The sequence below is a fragment of the Oncorhynchus masou genome, chromosome 15, assembly GCF_036934945.1.
Source record: "Oncorhynchus masou masou isolate Uvic2021 chromosome 15, UVic_Omas_1.1, whole genome shotgun sequence".
Lineage (NCBI taxonomy): Eukaryota > Metazoa > Chordata > Actinopteri > Salmoniformes > Salmonidae > Oncorhynchus > Oncorhynchus masou.
In genome coordinates, this window is record NC_088226.1 from 30,445,810 (window position 1) to 30,467,182 (window position 21,373).

At 44.6% G+C, this 21,373-nt stretch overlaps 1 protein-coding gene across 2 annotated transcripts in view; it reads right to left on the minus strand.

The window, feature by feature from the left end:
- LOC135556138 (discs large homolog 1-like protein) overlaps positions 1-21,373 on the minus strand; it is a 219,995-nt gene that overhangs the window by 111,981 nt on the left and 86,641 nt on the right. The window contains exons 1-2 of one of the 2 annotated variants that reach the window (XM_064989077.1): positions 8,183-8,356; positions 7,949-8,002 (exon numbers count right to left, since the gene is read on the minus strand). In XM_064989077.1, the coding sequence (XP_064845149.1) occupies positions 7,949-8,002; positions 8,183-8,206 (78 nt within the window). In that variant the 5' untranslated portion in view covers positions 8,207-8,356. Of the gene's footprint in view, positions 1-7,948; positions 8,003-8,182; positions 8,357-21,373 lie in introns of those variants that run through there. The other variant, XM_064989076.1, reaches the window with a different exon arrangement.

Sequence of the window (21,373 nt, forward strand, 5' to 3'; positions counted from 1 at the left end):
GTGGTGAAACCATCAGAAGGAGGAAGATCAGTAACAAAGTCAATGAATAGATGGGACCAAGGTCGCTGAGGCACGGGAAGCAGCAGGAGCTTCCCTGCTGAGCATTCCAGGGGGACTTAAGTTTGAGCACACACGGAACAGGAGTTGACATACCGTGTAACTTCCTGCACCAAAGTGGGCCGCCAGTATTTCTCAGTGAGGGAATGGATGGTGTGAGAAATACCTAGATGTCCAACAACGACAGCTGTGTGTGCCCGGGTCAGCAGCCAATCCCTTATCCCTGAGGGAATGTAGATGCACGTGGGAGGACAATTCTCATGAAAGGCCTCATTGGCTGTTGGAGACCAAACCAACCTACGAGGCCCACCCTTGAGGAGGGAGGTGAGAGGGGTGGCGAGGGCACTGAAGTTCCTGATAAAGCGGAGGTAAAAGTTGGCAAACCCCCAAAACCATTGCAACACCTTGATGGTGATTGGGTCTGGTTATGACCTTACCACATCTACCTTCTTGTACTCCATCCTCACTCCCTGTGGGCTGATTTGGTAGCCCAAGTAGGAGACAGCCCTCTGGTGGAATTGGCACTTCTCCACCTTGACGATCAGGTGGTTAGCCAAGAGGTATTTGTGGACTGCTCGAACGTGAGTGATGTGATCTTCCAGGTTGTTCGGGAAGATCAGGATGTCATCGATGTACACAATCACCTGACGTCCGAGCATGTCCCTGAACACCTCGTTGATGAATGCCTGGAACACTTGACGGAACATTGGCTAGGCCAAAAGGAGTCTTCCACTCATCCCCCTCCCGGAAGTGAATGAGATTGTAGGCACTCCACCGGTCCAGTTTGGTGAAGAACCAGGCCCTGCAGAGCTGCTCAATGGCTGACGGCACCAGCGGGAGAGGGTACCGATACTTCGTGGTGATGTCATTGAGTCCACGGTAATCGATACAAGGGCATAATCCTTGGCAACAAAGAAGAAACCAGCCAACGCAGGGGACGTGGACCTGCGGATGAAACCCTGTTGAATGTAAAGTTGAAGTCGGATGTTTACATACACTAAGGTTGTAGTCATTAAAACTTGATTTCAACCACTCCGCAAATTTCTTGTCACAAATTATAGTTTCCGCAAGTCGGTAAGGACATCTACTTTGTGCATGACACAAGTAAACGTATCTATATCCACAGTAAAACAGGTCCTATACTGACATAACCTGAAAGGCCGCTCAGCAAGGAAGAAGCCACTGCTTCAAAACCCCATAAAAAAGCCAGACTACGGTTTGCAACTGCACATGGGAACAAAGATCGTACTTTTTGGAGAAATGTCCAAAATGGCACGAAGAAACAAAAATATAACTGTTTGGCCATAATGACCATCGTTATGTTTGGCGGAAAAAGGGAGAGGCTTGCAAGCCGAAGAACACCATCCCAACCGTGAAGCATAGGGTTGGCAGCATCATGTTGTGGGGGGGTACTTTGCTGCAGGAGGGACTGGTGCACTTCACAAAATAGATGACATCATGAGGAATGAAAATGATGTGGATATATTGAAGGAACATCTCAAGACATCAGTTAAAGCTTGGTCGCACATGGGTCTTCCAAATGGACCCCAAGCATACTTCCAAAGTTGTGGCAAAATGGCTTAAGGACAACAAAGTCAAGGTATTGGAGTGGCCATCACAAAGCCCTGACCTCAATCCTATAAAACATTTGTGGACAGAACTGAAAAAATGTGTACAAGCAAGGAGGCCTACAAACCTGATTCAGTTACACCAGCTCTTTCAGTAGGAATGGGCTGTAATTCACCCAATTTATTGTGGGAAGTTTGTGGAAGGCTACCCTAAACGTTTGACCCAAGTTAAACAATTTAAAGGCAATGCTACCAAATGCTAATTGAGTGTATGTAAACTGATCCACTGGGTATGTGATGAAAGAAATAAAAGCTGAAATAAATCATTCTCTCTACTATTTTTCTGACATTTCACATTCTTAAAATAAAGTGATGATCCTAACTGACCTAAGACAGGGAATTTTTACTAGGATTTAAAAGTCAGGAATTGTGAAAAACTGAGTTTAAATGTATTTGGCTAAGGTGTATGTAAACTTCAGACTTCAAACTGTACTTCTCCATGGTCTGGGTCTCAACCACCGACAAAGGGTAGATACGTCTGCATGGAGGTGTAGCACCAGAAAACAGGCCAATGCACAGTCACAGGGGCGGTGAAGAGGGAGACAGGTAGCACGGGTCTTGAGAATACCACCCTTAGATTCTGCTATTCCTCTGGGATTGTTGGGCTGGAGGGCAACCACAGGACTCTCAACCGACGTGGAACCACAGGGAGGCAGGTCCTCCGGTATTCAGGTGACCAGTCGGTGATTCTCATCCTCGACCATGAGATGGTAGGGTTATGGCGCTGAAACTAAGGTACTCCGAGGATGATCTTGTGAACTGGTGCACTGGTGATGAAGAAGGGGATGTTTTCCTGGTGATTGGGCTCCACGGTGAGGGTGAGTGGTTGGGTAATGTATGTGATGGTTCCAGATCCTAAAGGCCGACAGTAGAGACCTTGAATCCACTAGAGCTGTAGACACAGGGCATGAGGGACAGTCAGCCAAAGTGATGGGTACTACAAAGAGTCTAACAAGAAGAGCAGTAGATGGAATACTCACTCCTGGTCCAGGGGATGTAACATCCCGTGATCGTCCCTCTGCTCTAGTGGATCCCGGATTCTGAAGTAACGGACACCGTTGGCGCTTGTGCCCTCCCTGGCCACAGTACAGACAGAGACCCAGCTGTATCCGTCTACGTCATTCCGCCACGGGAAGTTATGTCACCCCTACCTCCATGGGTTCAGCCTCTGATCCCGAGCACTCGCCGAATCAGGGAGAAAAGCGATGAAGATGCTGACGCTCCCGGAGGAGGTTTTCCAGATGGATGGCCCTCCTTGCCCAGACCTCTTCTAAATAACGTGCTTAGTGCCGACTCATTCCATCCACTGGAAGCCACTACTGTCCGGAAGGTATGCACATACTCAGCAGGTGTCTGATTCCTGTGCTAGAGCTGAAGCAGATGCTCACCTCCCTCTCTACCCTTCGTGGGATGATCGAAAATACATTTAAACAGATCCATGAACCCCTCATAAGACTCAAGCTCCTCCTCTCCTCTCTCCCATTCCAATGCCCGCCCAGTCAGCAGAGAAATAACCGTGGAAACCTTAGACCTCTCGGTGGTGGGGGCTCCCATCTGATGTGCGAAATAATATTCTTGTACATTTTTACCCCAAATTCTCATTACCGAAATGCGTCCGCATTAAATTCTCTGGTCACGTTATACAATTTGACTTTAATAAGTTAGAAAAACCTGTTTGTAAAAAACACATATGTTTTATTTTATATAAATATTTACATAAACATATATAAATATGTTGTTGCAGTTTGTCCGTAAATCATATATTTTTTTTATTCTAGTTGAAGTTTACATTAAAGTATTACATGTATTACGTAAAAATCAGTAATTAAATTGAGTTTTATTCACCCATCATGCATCGTTTAGAGTAATAGTTGTTAGATGACCACAAGTCAATGTATTCGCTTATATGCCTTCAGAATGAGGTTCTTATTCTCAACACCCACTTGTGTTGAGGGCTAAAATGGCTAAAAAGCAGAAATGACTAAAAAGCTCAATTTGGAAAAAAGTCAGAGAACAATAACATTGAGGCATGAATGGGCTTTAGTGATGTATTATTATTTATTTTTTCAGGGGAAACCCCATTAAGACCATGGTCCCATTCTCAAGGGTGCCCTGATCACAACAATACAACAACCAACACAATGTTAAACAGCAATCAACACAAAACACAACATAAAAAAACAGTTATAGTCCTACTACTATAGGTCCTTAATTGACACCCTAAACTGCCTAAGCGGCACCACAACATCTAATTGTGATCAGTTCTGCAAATTGTTCCAGCAGTGAGGCTCATTAAGACTAAAAACAGATTTAGCTAATTCGGTGGAGACCCGAGGAACCTCAAGAAATAACCAACCCTGTGAACGGGTTTGGTAAGTTATGTTTTTAGTCTTCAACAATGAACTTCGGTAAGTCGGAAGCTTGTGTAGTAGAGCTTTGCAAACAAAAAGGGAATAGTGAAGTGATCGACAGGACTTTAATGAGGACCAGCCAACCTTTTGATACAGGATGCAATGATGAGTATTAAAACGGTCACCTAGAGTATAATGGCTGTCTGCAGATTGAGCTAATGGCCTCTCATTACCGAAACACACATTTCTCATTACTATGTTCTTTTTAGGTCAATTTTGGTAATGAGAGCGTTCATTTTGGCAATGATAATACGATAATTCTAATATATGGTCAATGGGTGTGCTGTGCTGGTAACTGTATTTAATTACTAAGAACATTTCTTAAACCTATTGTATAGATTTTTTGTAAAACAGTGAAATATGGGGTCTATTAACCCCATTTAACTTACTTCAAGCCACAAATCATTTGGGATTAATTAATTGCACACTTTGATGATTTGTTGGGATACTGAATCTCTGAGATCACTACAGTTTTTCAATGGCAAACTATGCAACACTCATTACCGAAACATGCAGTCTCATCTCCGAAACCTGTTTATCATTACCGTAATGCACCAATATTTAAGAAATATTAAAAGAAAAGGCATTTGGGCTTAATCTGGTAGTGTGACCTTTGTTCTTTATGTATAGATAAATCAAATAGATAAGATGTATACACAAGTGAATGTGACAAAACATTTTTTTTAAAGGTTGTGTTATAGTAATGAGATAAATTATGAAATAAATATTAATAACTACATTTTATTTTATTTTTTTACTCAGGCCTCTTCATTAGGGGTGCAATGTCAAACATTTATTTGTTCATTGTGTTGTTGAAAATTGTTGCGGCAACGATAATTTTTGAGTGGGTAGTTGAAGAAACTCTGTTAACATGCATAATGTCTCATCAAAAAACATAAATAATTAAGAAATAGATAAGTACAGATCCGAATCTCAGTGATCCGAAAGGAAATTTATTAAAAACTACACTTGAGAATTTGTGAGAATAACCCTGTCACGCCCTGATCTGTTTCACCTGTCTTTGTGATTGTCTCCACCCAACTCCAGGTGTAACCCGTTTTCCCCATTAGTCCCTGGGTATTTATTCCGCTGAAACCCTGTTTGTTTGTTGCCTGTTCGTCTTGGCTTGTCAACCAGCGTGTTTTTCCATGCGCCTGCTTTTTCTTATTTCTCTTTTGCTAGTCCTCCCGGTTTTGACCCTTGCCTGCCTGGACTCTGAACCCGCCTGCCTGACCATACTGCCTGCCCTGACCTCGAGCCTGACTGCCACTCTGTACCTCCTGGACTCTGACCTTGTTATGATCTTTCGCCTGTCCACGACCATTCTCTTGCCTGCCCCTTGGATTATAATAAATATCAGCGACTCGAACCATCTGCCTCCCGTGTCTGCATCTTGGTCTCGCCCTGTGCCCTTATAGACCCAGATGCACCTTTATGTTTAGTGTCTTTCGAGATTTGGGCCACTAACCGGAAGGTTGCTGGATGAACTCCCAAGCTGACAAAGTAAAAATCTGTCATTCTTCCCCTGAGCAAGGCAGTTAATCCACTGTCCCAGGGCACTGAAGATGTGCATGTCGATTTAAGGCAGCTGATTCAGAGGGGTTGGGTTAAATGCAGAAGACACATCTCAGTTGAATACATTCAGTTGGACAACTGATTAGGTACCCCCTTCCCTTTTTACAATCCCCCCTTCTCTCTCTAAGTCCTTCCTCTCTCGCTCGCTCTCTCCCAGGGTAGCCATACAGGCCCCAAATTAGAGTAAATCTCAGAAAAATCGCTCTGTTTTTCTCTCTCACTCTCTTGGTCCCTCTCTCTCTGCCAGGGTAGCCATATAGGCTCAAAATTAGGACCAATTAAAGACATTTGGTGTACTAGAAACTTCCTTTTCCACTTTTTCTTTCAATCAGTTTGGTTGAATAACAATGTTAGGGATAAAATAATACACACAGATGGTGCTGGGGAGGGATTAGAGGTTTAGAGTTCCTAAATAAAAGTTGCAAAAGGAAAATAAATAAACACCCAACAATTAATCTCCCAACCAACCCCAGCATGCCAATGTTACACAAGGCTCTGTCCATGATTTGGGCTGTTTGGGTGTGATCCTGTAACCCAGGCTTTAAGCTCCCTGATGGGACACTAAGGCCTTTAAATACCAAATGCATTCCTGTCTATTTGCACAAAATACTGGGCTACTTACCTGCTTGCAATGCAATACTTCAACCACTAGAAACCGTGCGTATGCATGGTCTGAAGTTTGTGGGAAGCTAAGCAAATTCTCTATTCAAGTTCAGTTTTTATAAATGCCAATTTTTGCATGAACACTGGCATGTTTTGGGGTATATTTTGTACATACTCAACGTTTTTAAATGAGGCCTCTGATGCTGTCATCAGAGTCCTAGGGAAACAGATGCACAAGGCAGTCAGTGCAAGCAACACTACTGAACTCAAACACTCACTCTCTAGGCTGCTGAGACAAAGTCAAGCATTCAACACTGGATACACCCAAGCACTGAGACAGAATGGAATCTCTGGGCACAGGACTATAGTAAGACCCTCAGAGCAAATAACTATTCTCCAGCAGGCAGGAGTAACACCAGAGGGAAGAGAATCAGTTCAACATGCAATGTATTGTATCCAACCCACCCAAGGGTTTTACATCTATTATCATAGGCTGGTCTGCACTCTCCGCTGTTTCCCAGTGAGGAGGTAGCAGCAAACTCAACATTTAGTTAGAAAAACTATCAGTAGCCAGTGGCCAGTTTGATGGCTGAACTACAGTAGAGTGAAGTTGCCTTCTCTCTCTCTAACACCTGCTCAGAAGAGAACAATAGCTAGCGTAACTCCCCGGGTGTCTTAGAAGCATCTTGTCATATGGCAGAAATGCACGCGCACACACACGCATGCACACACACACCTTATTGATCTTCTCTGTGTAAAACTGGCACCCTGGTTATTGTAATTCACACCTCAACCGTATCCCTCAAACGTACGGCCTCTCTTTATTAATATTACCATGCTGTTATGGCGAGGACCTGTTCTTATGCAATAGTCACATCACCAGCAATTTCCACCGGGAACTGCAGTTACTGTAATATACGTGCTATTCATCGACCATTAGATTGAGCAGTGGGTTTACAGGGGATGAGTATACATTCTATATTGCCCTCAGCAGAATTATGCACAGAGACTATAGACCACACATCCTTATTTGGCTTGTAATCTCAATAAACAATCTCAATGGAAGGCATTTCCCCAGCCCAGATAAATACACTATTCTAATCATTCGGGAGGCTCAGTTTGCCTGGCAATTGAAATGTAACAGAAAGTAATTCTAATGTAATATGTTCAGTACAATGTTGTTGCTGCATACTGTACAAAGAGAGGTTCAAATCACCCAGTAGATAAACCAGACATAGTAGTCAACGTCTGTAGCTTGCATCTTTGATTTCTAGCTCTGGGCTGGTAACAATTATAGATTATAATTTTGACATGGTATTTCGCTTTATCAGCAACTACGTTGTGCTTCATAAACAAAGGACAGGATGGTTACACTCTATTTGTAGTCCATTATTTCCTGGTACATAGCCTACATCGTCGACATTACATGGTAACATGGTAATTAAATAACAGTTCTCTAATATCCATTTGGTTTTGCATTTTATTAGGATCCTCATTAGCTGTTGCAAAATCAGCAGCTACTCTTCCTGGGGTCCACACAAAACATAATAGAGAATGACATAATACAGAACATCAATAGACAAGAACAGCTCAAGGACAGAACTACATACATTTATTTGTGTCTAATTTCAGTTCAGTGTTTTTCTGTGCATGTGTAAAGAAACGTAGACTTACGTATGGGGGGGTGTCCAAACTGTCTGTGTTGACCACCACTGGAGGTGGGTTTGCCTGCAACAGAAAAACAAAATTAACTCAGTTTTGGTTTTCAAAATATTTTTGAGAAAATACTTCTTTTTTTCCACCTTGCGATTACCCTGGTAGTATGTTGCAAAAGCTTCACACAACAACAAAAAATAAATACATTTGGCAAAGCCCCCCCAAAACTTGTGAGACAAAATAATCACTTACTCTCCGCATGTTTTGGTAGAACATTTTGAAAGCATTGGCTAGAGATTATCACGGCAGAATGGGTCCATATGCGACATGACATGTTGTTCTGTTGTGCCGAACTCCTGAAGCTTGAAGCCTACAGCTATGGCGTCGACCCAAACACCCCCAACTACAGCCTTAATAACAGACAACTCCTTCTGGCGCTTCACTGGGCTGATCTCTCCTACAGGTCTGGAGGTAAAAACAACCACCCGAAGCTGAATATCTCTCCAGAAACACTCATCCTTCAAACTCCACCACCCCCACCAAAACAGAATCCAAATGGGAGGGGTGTAAAAAAAACAGTAACAGATAAGAGGAGAGAAAAAAAGAAGAGAGTATGACCTGTGACATGGGTGACCAGGGTGCGGGTGGAGAGAAGGGTGGAGTGATGGCAGGAATGGTCTCAGCTGGTATAAGGATCACAGGGATTATGTGTACGGTGGGCAGGGGGCGGGACCACCACATCTGGCTGCTAAACAATGGCAATGGAGGTTGAGGGTCAGGGCACAACACATAGACACACAGGCAGAATACACACAATACACAACTACACACAACACATCACATGATGAAGGGCAAGAAGGGAGGGAGGAAGAGATAGATAGGGTGTTTGTGAGAGAGAGAGAGAGAGAGAGAGAGAGAGAGAGAGAGAGAGAGAGAGAGAAAACAGGTGAGAGAAGTTGAAAAAGAGAAAATATGATAATATTCTGAGTGATGATAATGTGGTAGTGATTGAGGATTGTCTGGATTGTCTAGTGGCAGCTGCTGAGGGCTCAAATGTGTCCGTAGATTATGGAGAGGGGGATGAGAGGAGAAAATGGAGAGAGAAGAATGGGCTGAACCACCTAGCATCAGAGAGAATGTCAAAGGGCATCCATTGATAAGAGTTTGGGGATTTGATATGTTGTTCTTTGCGACTGAGGATGCAGTCAGTATTTACTACTGTGTTACTGACCGAGTACTAAGAACGATGTGAACATCCTTGCCTCTTCTGACCTCACCGTTTCCCAGTCTCCTCCCACTCACAAGGCAGGCAATACAATTGACCTCATCTTTGCTGGAGGCTGTTCTCCTACTAATCTCACTGCAACCCCCTTCCAGGTCTCTGATCACTACTTCCTTTTCTGTCTCCCTCTCCTCCAACCCTAGCCAATCAGCCCCTTCCCAGATGGTTATGTGCGCTGTCACAATCTTTGTTCTCTCTCCCCCACTACTCTCTCCTCTTCTATCCTATCATCTCTCCCTTCTGCTGAATCATTCCCCCTACTGTCTCCTGATTCTGCGTCGTCAACATGACTTTCCTCCCTTTCCGTATCCCATGACTCGCACTCTCCCCTTTCCTCCCGGCCGGGTCGACCCTCCCCTCATGCTCCATGGCTGAATGAATCTCTGCGAGCTTACAGAACAGGGCTGCGGGCAGCTTATCTTCTCTTCCTCTGTATCCAGTGCAAAAGCCACTTTGTGTCACTCTAAATTTCAAGCTTCTGCCTCTAACCCTAGGAAACTAATTTCCATTTCCCTAGTAAGATCCTCCCGCCTTAATCCTCCACCCCTCCCCCTCCCTCTCTGCGAACAACTTTGTCAACCACTTTGAGAAGAAGGCTAACTACATCCGCTCCTCATTCACTATTGATGCTCCTCATGCCTATTGAGTCCACTAGTCCCACTCACACAGAACTACCCTATGCCTTGAACTCTTTCTCCCCTCTCTTCAGATGAACACTCGACCACTCTAATGTCAAAAACTACAGACCAGCATCCCTTCTTTATTGTATTTCCGAAACACTCAATCATGCTGTCTCTGACAAACTGTCTCGTTAACTCTCTCAGAACGATCTTCTTGACCCTAACCAGTCAGGCTTCAAGATGGGTCACTCAACCGAGACTGCTCTTCTCTGTGTCATGGAGGCTCTCCACACTGCCAAAGCTGACTCTCTCTCCTCTGTTCTCATATTCCTAGTTCTATCCACTGCCTTTGACATCGTGAACCATCCGTTCCTGCCCCCACCCTCTCAGAGCTGGGTGTCTGAGGCTCTGCACACTCTTGGATTGAATCCTATCTGGGAGGATCTGTGTTTGCACCACATGCTCTCACTACTGGTGTCCCTCAGGGCTCAGTACCAGTCTCTTTCCTCTTCTCTCTATACACCTAGTCACTCGGCTCCGTCATATGCTCACATGGTCTCTTCTATCATTGCTATGTGGATGTCACTTAACTACTCTTCACCTTCCTCCCTTCTGAAAGTCAGATGGCGACACTCATCTCCGCATGCCTGTCAGACATCTCAGCTTTGATATCGGCCCACCACCTCAAGCTCAACTCCCACAAAACGGAGCTGCTTTTTGTCCCTGGGAAGGCCTGCCCACTACAAGACCTCTCCATAACGGTTGAAAACTCCACAGTGTCCCCTTTTCCAGAGTGCAAAGAACCTTGGCGTGACTAGAGCTGTTGCATAGACCATATAAACCTCCACACCGGCGGTCACAAGTCAGGAAGGCAGTCAAATTCTACGTGACAATTTAGTCAAGGTAATTAGGCTTCTGCATGCTCTGATGCAGCTGATGGTAATTGGTAGCCTACCAAACTTGCTAACTGCCTGGTACTCAGCACTCATCCATTCGCTATTTAAGTGCATAGATGACATATATTTTTTCCCGCTGCCCCTGTTTTATGACAGGTTCATGATAATTTTCCATTCTAAGTCAAAATAAACGTCACACATATAATATTTAGTATTTATAAAGACAAAATTAAATCAAGAATAGTCTGATGGGTGATGATATTAGCCTATCACTTGAATTATATATTATCACTTGTGAATGATGCCCAGCATCAGAAGGCAAGAAACAATGCCTTCTTTTTGCAATTTTTTAAAATCATAGTTGCACACCTCATGTAGCCTAGCTGATAGGCCTATATGTTTTGATAAGGTTTGTATCACAACTAAAGTGGCGAAATAACTTCTTAAAATTAAGCACATTAATCCACAGTTAGGCCACTAATTTTCATCATAAAAATGCACCTTTATAATAAAGCATTATATGCATAATCACATTTGTGGTCACTTTTGATAATTGTGTTTTCCCGCTAATGGAACATTTGTGCTTATAGCCTTTAAAAAATATATATTTAACCTTTATTTAACCAGGTAGGCCAGTTGAAAACAAGTTCTCATTTACCACTACGACCTGGCCAAGATAAAGCAAAGCAGTGCGACAAAAACAACACAGAGTTACATAAACAAACATACAGTCAATAACACAATAGAAAAGAAAAATAGAAAAATCTATGTACAGTGTGTGCAAATGTAGAAGAGTAGGGAGGTAGGCAATAAAGATGCCATAGAGGCGAAATATTTACAATTTAGCATTAATACTGGAGTGATAGTTGTGCAGATGATGATGTTTAAGTAGAGATACTGGGGTGCAAAAGAGCAATAGGGTAAGTAATAATATGGCGATGAGGTAGTTGGGTGTGTTATTTACAGATTGGCTGTGTACAGGTACAGTGATTGGTAAGCTGCTCTGACAGCTGATGCTTAAAGTTAATGAGGGAGATATGTGTCTCCAGCTTCAGAGATTTTTGCAATTTGTTCCAGTCATTGGCAGCAGGGAACTGGAAGGAAAGGCAGCCAAAGGAAGTGTTGGCTTTGGGGATGACCAATGCAATATACCTGCGGGAGCGCGTGCTATGGGTGGGTGTTGCTATGGTGACCAGTGAGCTGAGATAAGGCAGGGATTTACCTAGCAAAGACTTATAGATGACCTGGAGCCAGTGGGTCTGGCGATGGATATGTAGTGAGGGCCAGCCAACGAGAGCATACAGGTCGCAGTGGTGGGTAGTGTAGGGGCTTTTGTGACAAAACGGATGGCAATGTGATAGACTACATCCAGTTTGCTGAGTAGAGTGTTGGGGCTATTTTGTAAATGACATCGCCGAAGTCAAGGATCGGTAGGATAGTCAGTTTTTATGAGGGTATGTTTGGCAGCATGAGTGAAGGAGGCTTTGTTTGCGGAAATAGGAAGCCGATTCTAGATTTAATTTTGGATTGGAGATGCTTAATGTAAGTCTGGAAGGAGAGTTTACAGTCTAACCAGACATGTCTCGGTCTTCACTTGTAGCCTGTGAGAAACACCCGATCACGTGATGGAGAGCCATGTGGTGCACTCAGGGAGAAGGGCACGACGCAACTCTCCGGGCCAAGGGCTCAATGGCCACTGGCCACAAAAGGCATGGATTTTTTTAGGGTGCATTACGGCCACTAAAAGGGGATGCCGCTGTGAAATTCAAGGCATTATCAAGGCATTATGCTTGTCAAATAGTGAATGAGAGAATAATAAAGTATGTACAGCCTGTGCAAAAAACTAAGCAGAGTTCATGCCTTTCAAGCTAATGTTTTTCAAATCAGCAGTCACATCATGTATCCTTACCATGTATTACAAATATAACATACAGTCCAACGTTTGTAGAACAAATAAAGTTACTTTAATAACTCTAAATTAAGCATATATGAATGCCTATTTCTTTGTTAACGCTCATCACAGAATAGCCGCAAATCGTTTGGAGAAAATATTGTTTCTATTTTATTCAGGTTTGTTAAATTGTATTCTTCAAACTATAAAATAATGCCATGGAATTCTAAGCAAATATTGTCTGTTAAATTAGCTAGTTTATGTCACAGGCATTTGGAATCGCCAGATCAGGACTTAAATCTCTATGGGGTTGGTGTACCCCCCCACCCCCCGCAGGACGGTTGAGCTAACATGTGATTAGCATGACATTGTAACTAACAAGAACATTTCCCAGGACACAGACAAGTCTTATATGGGCAGAAAACATAAGTTATTGTTAATCTAACTGTCCAATTTACAATAGCTATTACTGTGAAAAAATACAATGCTAATGTTTGAGGAGAGTGCACAACAGCAAAACAATTTTCATGGCAAGGTAAATAATGTACTTCCATTCAGTAATCTTGCTCTGATTTCTCATCCTGAGGGTCCCAGAGATAAAATGTAGCATAGCCATTTTTATATTAAAATATAAGAACTGGGTTATACCGTTTGAACCCCTGTTGTGTCTGGTATCAAGCATATGCATATCCTTGCTTCAGGTCCTGAGCTACAGGCAGCTAGATTTGGGTATGTAATTTTAGGTATTTAAAAAAAAAAAAGGTCAGATCCTTAACTTCTTATGGCTGCAGGGGCAGTATTGAGTAGCTTGGATGAAAAGGTGCCCATTGTAAACGGCCAGCTCCTCAGTCTCAGTTGCTAATATATGCATATTATTACTAATATTGGATAGAAAACACTCTAAAGTTTCCAAAACTGTCAAAATATTGTCTGTGAGTATAACAGAACTGATATTGCAGGCAAAACCCTGAGGAAAATGAAAACAGGAAGTGGCTTCTATTTTGAAAACTCCATGTTCCATAGCCTCCCTTTGCTGGATTTAAAGGGATATGAACCAGATTCCTTTTCCTATCGCTTCCTCAAGGTGTCAACAGTCTTCAAACATAGTTTCAGGCTTTTATTTTGAAAAATGAGCCAGAACGATAACATCGTGTCAAGTGGTCACATGAGTGGTCACATGAGCCATTTCTTTTCCCTCTCCTACTGTGAAAGACATTTGCGGTTGATATATTATCGATTATATATTTTAAAAACAACCTGAGAATTGATTATAAAAAATGTTTGACATGTTTCTGTGGACATAATGGAAACTATTTGGAATTTCCATTTGCGTGGTCGTGACCGCTCTTTCCTGTGGATTTCTGAACATATATAAAATTAAAAAACATATAAAATAAGAAAATAAAATAATCTTTATGGAATAAACGGAACATTTGTTGTGTAACTGGGAGTCTCGTGAGTGAAGACATCCGAAGATCAAAGGTAAAACAATTATTTTGATTGCTTTTCTGATTTTCGTGACCAAGCTTCATGATGCTAAGTGTACTTAATGTTTTTTCGTGCGATCGATAAATTTACACAAACGCTTGGATTGCTTTTGCTGTAAAACACAATTTCAAAATCTGACACGACAGGTGGATTAACAAAAGGCTAAACTGTGTTTTCCTATATTGCACTTGTGATTTCATGAATATAAATATTTGTGGTAATATTTATTGAATGTAGCGCTCTGCTATTCAGCGGATGTTGATGACACTTATCCCGATAAGGGGATTGCAGCCAAAACAAGTTCATTTGATCTGCCAGTTCGCTCCAATGACAAAAGTGACCATGCTCTAGCTGTAACCCAGCATGACTGTGGTATATAATGATGATGATGATGAGTGGAGCTTAGGAGTGTCACACACACACACACACACACACACACACACACACACACACACACACACACACTCACACACACACACTTCCGTCTTCATGAAGTCCTTTGGGAGACCATATCACCTCCACCCTACTTGACACCATAGACCCACTCCAATTTGCTCACCGCCCCAATCACAATCACACTGCACACTGCCCTAACCCATCTGGACAATACCTATGTAAGAATGCTGTTCATCAACTACAGCTCAGCATTTAACACCATAGTACCCTCCAAAATCGTCATTAAGCCCTGGGTCTCGACCCCTCGGTCTCGACCACTCCCTGTGCAACTGGGTCTTGGACTTTGTGACAGGCCGCCCCCAGGTGGTGAGGGTAGGAAACAACATCTCCACCCCGCTGATCCTCAACACTGGGGCCCCACAAGGGTGTGTTCTCAGCCCTCTCCTGTACAGCCCTATTCACCCATGACTGCGTGGCCATGCACGCCTCCAACTCAATCATCAAGTTTGCAGACAACACTACAGTGGTAGGCTTGATTACCAACAACGACGAGACAGCCTACAGGTGAGGGCCCTCGGAGTGTGGTGTCAGGAAAATAACCTCACACTCAATGTCAACAAAACAAAGGAGATGATCGTGGCCTTCAGGAAACAGCAGAGGGAGCATCCCCCTATCCACATCGACGGGACAGTAGTGGGGAAGGTGGAAAGTTTTAAGTTCCTCGGCATACACATCACGGACAAACTGAAATGGTAAACCCACGCAGATAGAGTGGTGAAGAAGGCGCAGCAGCACCTCTTCAACCTCAGGAGGCTGAAGAAATTTGTCTGGTCACCAAAAACACAGACTTTTACAGATGCACAATTGAGAGCATCCTGGCGGGCTGTATCACCGCCTGGTATGACAACTGCTCCGCCCACAACCGTAAGGCTCTCCAGAGGGTAGTGAGGTCTGCACAACGCATCACCGGGGCCAACTACCTGCCCTCCAGGACACCTACACCCCCGATGTCACAGGAAGGCCAAGAAGATGATCAAGGACATCAACCACCTGAGCCACTGCCTGTTCACCCCGCTATCATCCAGAAGGCGAGGTCAGTACAGGTGCATCAAATCTGGGACCGAGAGACTGAAAAACAGCTTCTATCTCAAGGCCATCAAACCTCTTGAAACTAGGGGGCACTATTTTTATTTTTGGAAAAATAACGTTCCCAAAGTAAACCGCCTATTTCTCAGGACCAGATGCTAGAATATGCATATAATTAACAGCGTAGGATAGAAAACACTCTAAAGTTTCCAAAACTGTCAAAATATTGTCTGTGAGTATAACAGAACTGATATTGCAGGCGAAACCCTGAGGAAAATCCAATCGGGAAGTGCCTCTAATTTTGAAACCATTGTGTTCCTATGCACTCCTATTGGCCATTGAAAGGGATATCAATCAGATTCCCTTTTCTACGTATTCCCTAAGGTGTCTACAGCATTTTTGACATAGTTTCACGTCTTTATGTTGAAGAATGAATGTAAACGACTACATTGCGTAAGTGGCCAGCTGAGGGCTCTCAGAGTGATTCTTGCGTAAAAGACAGAGGTAGTCATTTTTCCTCTCGCTCCTACTGAAAAGCCAATTGTCCCGGTTGATATATTATCAAATAGATATTTGTAAAACACCTTGAGGATTGATTATAAAAAACGTTTGCCATGTTTCTGTCGATATTATGTATATAATTTGGAACAATTTTCGCCGTTGACGTGACTGCAATTTCCGGTGGATTTCTCAACATAACGTGACCAACAAATCTAGGTATTTTGGGTATATTAGTGTAGTGTCAACATCGCAGCCACTACCAGCTAGCCTACTCCAGCAGTACTGTATCATTTCAATCATTTTAGTCAATAAGATTCTTGCTACATAAGCTTAACTTTCTGAACATTCGAGACGTGTAGTCCACTTGTCATTCCAATCTCCTTTGCATTAGCGTAGCCTCTTCTGTAGCCTGTCAACTATGTGTCTATCTATCCCTGTTCTCTCCTCTCTGCACAGACCATACAAACGCTCCACACCGCGTGGCCGCGGCCACCCTAATCTGGTGGTCCCAGCGCGCACGACCCACGTGGAGTTCCTGGTCTCCGGTAGCCTCTGGAACTGCCGATCTGCGGCCAACAAGGCAGAGTTCATCTCAGCCTATGCCTCCCTCCAGTCCCTCGACTTCCTGGCACTGACGGAAACATGGATCACCACAGATAACACTGCTACTCCTACTGCTCTCTCTTCGTCCGCCCACGTGTTCTCGCACACCCCGAGAGCTTCTGGTCAGCGGGGTGGTGGCACCGGGATCCTCATCTCTCCGAAGTGGTCATTCTCTCTCTCTCCCCTTACCCATCTATCTATCGCCTCCTTTGAATTCCATGCTGTCACAGTTACCAGCCCTTTCAAGCTTAACATCCTTATCATTTATCGCCCTCCAGGTTCCCTCGGAGAGTTCATCAATGAGCTTGATGCCTTGATAAGCTCCTTTCCTGAGGACGGCTCACCTCTCACAGTCCTGGGCGACTTTAACCTCCCCACGTCTACCTTTGACTCATTCCTCTCTGCCTCCTTCTTTCCACTCCTCTCCTCTTTTGACCTCACCCTCTCACCTTCCCCCCCTACTCACAAGGCAGGCAATACGCTCGACCTCATCTTTACTAGATGCTGTTCTTCCACTAACCTCATTGCAACTCCCCTCCAAGTCTCCGACCACTACCTTGTATCCTTTTCCCTCTCGCTCTCATCCAACACTTCCCACACTGCCCCTACTGGTATCGCGCCGTCCCAACCTTCGCTCTCTCTCCCCCGCTACTCTCTCCTCTTCCATCCTATCATCTCTTCCCTCTGCTCATACCTTCTCCAACCTTTCTCCTGATTCTGCCTCCTCAACCCTCCTCTCTTCCCTTTCTGCATCCTTTGACTCTCTATGTCCCCTATCCTCCAGGCCGGCTCGGTCCTCCCCTCCCGCTCCGTGGCTCGATGACTCATTGCGAGCTCACAGAACAGAGCTCCGGGCAGCCGAGCGGAAATGGAGGAAAACTCGCCTCCCTGCGGACCTGGCATCCTTTCACTCCCTCCTCTCTACATTTTCCTCCTCTGTCTCTGCTGCTAAAGCCACTTTCTACCACTCTAAATTCCAAGCATCTGCCTCTAACCCTAGGAAGCTCTTTGCCACCTTCTCCTCCCTCCTGAATCCTCCTCCCCCTCCCCCTCCTCCCTCTCTGCAGATGACTTCGTCAACCATTTTGAAAAGAAGGTCGACGACATCCGATCCTCGTTTGCTAAGTCAAACGACACCGCTGGTTCTGCTCACACTGCCCTACCCTGTGCTCTGACCTCTTTCTCCCCTCTCTCTCCAGATGAAATCTCGCTTCTTGTGACGGCCGGCCGCCCAACAACCTGCCCGCTTGACCCTATCCCCTCCTCTCTTCTCCAGACCATTTCCGGAGACCTTCTCCCTTACCTCACCTCGCTCATCAACTCATCCCTGACCGCTGGCTACGTCCCTTCCGTCTTCAAGAGAGCGAGAGTTGCACCCCTTCTGAAAAAACCTACACTCGATCCTTCCGATGTCAACAACTACAGACCAGTATCCCTTCTTTCTTTTCTCTCCAAAACTCTTGAACGTGCCGTCCTTGGCCAGCTCTCCCGCTATCTCTCTCAGAATGACCTTCTTGATCCAAATCAGTCAGGTTTCAAGACTAGTCATTCAACTGAGACTGCTCTTCTCTGTATCACGGAGGCGCTCCGCACTGCTAAAGCTAACTCTCTCTCCTCTGCTCTCATCCTTCTAGACCTATCGGCTGCCTTCGATACTGTGAACCATCAGATCCTCCTCTCCACCCTCTCCGAGTTGGGCATCTCCGGCGCGGCCCACGCTTGGATTGCGTCCTACCTGACAGGTCGCTCCTACCAGGTGGCGTGGCGAGAATCTGTCTCCTCGCCACGCGCTCTCACCACTGGTGTCCCCCAGGGCTCTGTTCTAGGCCCTCTCCTATTCTCGCTATACACCAAGTCACTTGGCTCTGTCATAACCTCACATGGTCTCTCCTATCATTGCTATGCAGACGACACACAATTAATCTTCTCCTTTCCCCCTTCTGATGACCAGGTAGCGAATCGCATCTCTGCATGTCTGGCAGACATATCAGTGTGGATGACGGATCACCACCTCAAGCTGAACCTCGGCAAGACGGAGCTGCTCTTCCTCCCGGGGAAGGACTGCCCGTTCCATGATCTCGCCATCACGGTTGACAACTCCATTGTGTCCTCCTCCCAGAGCGCTAAGAACCTTGGCGTGATCCTGGACAACACCCTGTCGTTCTCAACCAACATCATGGCGGTGGCCCGTTCCTGTAGGTTCATGCTCTACAACATCCGCAGAGTACGACCCTGCCTCACACAGGAAGCGGCGCAGGTCCTAATCCAGGCACTTGTCATCTCCCGTCTGGATTACTGCAACTCGCTGTTGGCTGGGCTACCTGCCTGTGCCATTAAACCCCTACAACTCATCCAGAACGCCGCAGCCCGTCTGGTGTTCAACCTTCCCAAGTTCTCTCACGTCACCCCGCTCCTCCGCTCTCTCCACTGGCTTCCAGTTGAAGCTCGCATCCGCTACAAGACCATGGTGCTTGCCTACGGAGCTGTGAGGGGAACGGCACCGCAGTACCTCCAGGCTCTGATCAGGCCCTACACCCAAGCAAGGGCACTGCGTTCATCCACCTCTGGCCTGCTCGCCTCCCTACCATTGAGGAAGTACAGTTCCCGCTCAGCACCGTCAAAACTGTTCGCTGCTCTGGCCCCCCAATGGTGGAACTAACTCCCTCACGACGCCAGGACAGCGGAGTCAATCACCACCTTCCGGAGACACCTGAAACCCCACCTCTTCAAGGAATACCTAGGATAGGATAAGTAATCCTTCTCACCACCCCCCCCTTAATGATTTAGATGCACTATTGTAAAGTGGCTGTTCCACTAGATGTCAGAAGGTGAATTCACCAATTTGTAAGTCGCTCTGGATAAGAGCGTCTGCTAAATGACTTAAATGTAAAATGTAAATGTATAAAAATAATCTTTATGGAACAAATGGAACATTTGCTGTCTAACTGGGAGTCTCGTCAGTGAAAACATCCGAAGATCATCAAAGGTAAACAATACATTTGATTGCTTTTGTGATTTTCGTGACCAAGCATCCTACTGCTCGCTGGACATAATGCTATGCTTGGCTATCGATAAACTTGCACAGACGCTTGTCTTGCTTTGGCTGTAAAGCATCATTTCAAAATGTCAAGATGACAGGGTGATTAACAAAAGGCTAAGCTGTGTTTCACTATATTTCACTTGTGATTTCATGAATATGAATATTTTCTAGTAATATTTTTTGACTGTTGCGCTATGCTAATTAGTGTAGTTGATGACAATTCTCCCGGATCCGGGAGAATTAAACAGCCATCACTAACATTGAGTGACTGCTGCCAACATACTGACTCAAATTTCTAGCCACTTTAATAATTAAAAATTGGCTGTAATAAATGTATCACTAGCCACTTTAAATAATGCCACTTTATATAATGTTTACATACCCTACATTACTCATCTCATATGTATATACTGTACTGTATACCATCTACTGCATCTTGCCTATGCCGTTCGGCCATCGCTCAGCCATCTATTTTTAGGTACATATTCTTATTCATTCCTTTACACTTGTGTGTATAAGGTAGATGTTGTGAAATGGTTAGATTACTTGTTAGATATTACTGCAAGATCGGGAATAAGAAGCACAAGCATTTCGCTACACTCGCATTAACATCTGCTAACCATGTGGTTGTGACAAATGAAATTTGATTTGATTTGTAGACAGACACACACACAAACACATACAGTACAGTACACACACACACACGTCACATGCGCACACACACAGCATTACTCTTTTACTATTGCTCAGCAGATTCCTAATGCTGAGAGCCCAGGGCCCCCTGAGAGAAATGGGTGGAGGCACTTTAAACACACACGCTGTGCTGAGCTAAGTTGAGCTGGACTGGGCTGAGCCAGGTTGAGGCCACTGTGTCAGCCCTCCTAGATGAAAGCCCTCTGATCAGCCTGACACGCCCCCTGACACACGCCTCATGGTGAGGTCGCTACATAACACTTTAGTTATGGAGCTGTATTGTTACAACATTGCCTAGCCGGCATGACAGCACAAAAATGAGCATGGCTCGTTATCTTTGATCAGGGAGCCCAGTCCAGAAATAGAGCCTGCAGCTCTTACTACTGTCTCAACATCCCAAACAAGTTGAACTGAACTTCACATTTAAGTGCCTTGGACGAGAACAAACCTAGCTGATGTTCCATTAATCTCCATTATTAACTTCCATTCAAGATCTGGTTTACAGACTGGAAGGCCTTCAGTAATGCTTAAACTGGGATAGACAGAGGTTGCCCCTGATACTGACACAGTAGGATATCCCTCCGCCCTCCACCCACCCTAGATCTGTAATTGAAGGAAACTTCTAGCACAAATGCTGAGTATACAAAACATTTGACATAGACTAACCAGGTGACTCTAGGTGAAAGCTATGATCCCTTATTGATGTCACTTGGTAAATCCATTTCCATCAGTGTAGATGAAGGGGAGGAGACAGGTTAAAGAAGGATTTTAAGCCTTGAGACAATTGAGACATGGATTGTGTATGTGTGCCATTCAGAGGGTGAATGGGCAAGACAAAAAATGTAAGTGCCTATGAACGGGGTTTAGTAGTAGGTGCCATGCGCACCGGTTTGTGCCAAGAACTGCAACGCTGCTGGGTTTTTCACCCTCAACAGTTTCCCATGTGT